This window comes from Procambarus clarkii, chromosome 18 (assembly GCF_040958095.1).
Source record: "Procambarus clarkii isolate CNS0578487 chromosome 18, FALCON_Pclarkii_2.0, whole genome shotgun sequence".
NCBI classification, from domain to species: Eukaryota; Metazoa; Arthropoda; class Malacostraca; order Decapoda; family Cambaridae; genus Procambarus; species Procambarus clarkii.
Window position 1 is genome coordinate 2,532,245 of NC_091167.1, and position 2,644 is coordinate 2,534,888.

Genomic DNA, 2,644 nt, shown 5'->3' on the forward strand with positions numbered 1-2,644 from the left:
ATCCCGTGATGAGTCTCATGATGAATCACGTGATGAGTCTTGTGATGAATCCCGTGATGAATCATGTGATGAATCCCGTGATTACTCACGCGATGAGTCCCGTGATTACTCACGCGATGAATCATGTGATGAATCACGTGATGAATACCGTGATGAGTCACGTGATAAATCATGTGATGAGTCTTGTGATGAATCACGTGATGAGCCTTGCGATGAATCTCGTGACGAATCATGTGATGTGTCCCGTGATGAGTCCCGTAATAAATCACGTGATGATTCCAGTAATGAATCACGTGATGAGTCTTGGGACGAATCACGTGATGAGTCCAGTGATAAATCACGTAATGAATCATGTGATGAGTACCGTGATGAAACATGTGATGAGACTTGTAACGAATCACGTGATGAGTCTTATGATGAATTACGTGATGAGTCTTGTAACGGATCACGTGATGAGTCTCGTGATGAATCACGTAATGAGTCCCGTGATGAATCACGTGATGAGTCCCTTAATGAATCCTGTGATGGTTCTCATGATGAATCACTCGATGAGTACTGTGATGAATCAGGTGATGAGTCTTGTAATGAATCACGTGATGAGTCTCGTGATGAATCACGTGATGAGTTCCATGATGAATCACGTGACGAGTCCTGTGATGAGTCTTGTGATGAATCACGTGATGAATCCCGTGATAAATCACGTGATGATTCACGTTATATGTCCCGTGATAAATCACGTGGTTGCTGTGATGAATCCCGTGATGAGTCATGATGAATCACGTAATGAGTCTTGTGATGAATCCCGTGATGAATCATGTGATGAGTCACGTGATGAGTCTCGTGATGAATAACATGATGAGTCTTGTGATGAATCACATTACGAATACCTTGATGAATCACGTGATGATTCTCATAATGAATCCCGTGATGAGTCCCATGATGAATCACTCGATGAGTACTGTGATGAATCACGTGATGAGTCTTGTAATGAAACACGCGATGAGTCTCGTGCTGAATCCCATGATGAGTCCTGTGATGAATCACGTGATGAGTCCCGTGATAAATCACGCGATGATTCTCGTGATGAATCATGTGATGAGTCCGGAGTGAATTCCGTGATGAGTCTCATGATGAATCACGTGATGAGTCTCGCTCTGAATCACATGAGTCCTGTGATGAATCACATGATGAGTCCCGTGATAAATCACGTGATGATTCTCGTGATTAATCACGTGATGAGAATTGTGATGAATCATGTGATGAACCATGTGATGAGTCGGTGTTGGAGAAGAGTTGGAGGTTGGTGGGTGATGGTGCGGGAAGGTGTTCATCTCCAGACTGGTGTACCAGCTGGGTGAAGACACACGTGGGCCATTGTTTACCGGCACGGACCCCCAGGAGCCGTCCACCACAAACAATGGCCAATTGCTCGTTAGTTCAGCCGCGAAACATCTTGTTTATGAATGACAATGTTTTACATGCGTCCCGCAACTGATGTAACTCACAAGTTTCCTCCAACATTATATTATTTTGTCTATGGTCACATTGCACCTTAATAAATAGTTGACTCGCTGGAACTACAAATAGTTACCGACAAAACTTAAACATCGAACCTACAGATATATGTCGTATGACGATATATATATACATATAATGTATACATATATATATCAAGTAACAATTTATACTTGAGGAAAAATTAAGCTTGAAAACAAAGTGGATTAATACTGACTAAGAACAAGTGGCTCAGTGGTAGCGCCCTGGACAGAAAGGTTCGACTCGTTACAGACTGCCCACAACAGTTACTTAACTCCTAAATACCTATTTAATACTACATGAACAGGTGCCCAACCATTTCTGCTCCGTACGGGGATCGAACCACAGAGTCCCTGATACTGAGTCGAGGACGAAGACCACTACGCTACAGGAACGGCCAAAGTAGGCCCTGCTGACAACAGTTCTTAGTTAAATGGATATTGGAGTTCAGCTCCTGAACTCACTATGTTCCACTATCATGGGAGAACAATATAGGAGACCCACCTACCACTGTCACTGACAGGACAGGTACATGGGGGAACAATACCGGAGCCCCACCTACACCTGTTACTACCACTGACAGAACGGGAACATGGGGAAGACAATATAGGAGCTCCTCCTATTTGTCATAATTACACAAACTTTCCAAATGTTTCTTCAAAATCAAATAAGGTGAATAATGTAAACTAGTAACGTTAAGGGTGTTTGAAGGAGAGTTTACTCACCCGTGAGTGAGAGCTGCGGTGAGAGCGAGGACACAGAGGAGGCGGGGACAGTGGTAGGACGCCATGGCAACAGGCAACGAGACGTCCAGGCTGGCTGGCAGCCGGTGAGCAAGTGACTGTGGGAGCTGCCTCTTCTCCCTCACCTTGTCCGGAGGAAACGAGTTCCCCCCCACTTCCTCTGGCTTCCCCATCATCCCCCACCCCATCGTGTCTCCCACAGGAACTCCTCCCAGTCCCTTCCTCAGGTACCCCTCCCCGTCCCTCCCTCAGGCACCCCCTCCCCTCCGGACAACATAACCCCATCCAATTATAAAATCTAGAATATTCCCCAGTACCTCTACACACCTTAAAGAAAACTAACATGCAACAGCTACAAGCACTGC

The 2,644-nt window shown here is 45.2% G+C and overlaps 1 protein-coding gene across 1 annotated transcript in view; it reads right to left on the minus strand.

Annotated features, from left to right (window-relative positions):
• LOC123753511 (pregnancy zone protein-like) overlaps window positions 1-2,406 on the minus strand; it is a 176,535-nt gene extending 174,129 nt beyond the window's left edge. Inside the window, exon 1 of the mRNA XM_069326611.1 lies at window positions 2,262-2,406. Coding sequence (XP_069182712.1) covers window positions 2,262-2,326 — 65 coding nt within the window. The 5' untranslated portion in view covers window positions 2,327-2,406. The remainder of the gene's footprint in view (window positions 1-2,261) is intronic.
• Between the last annotated feature and the right edge of the window lie 238 nt (window positions 2,407-2,644).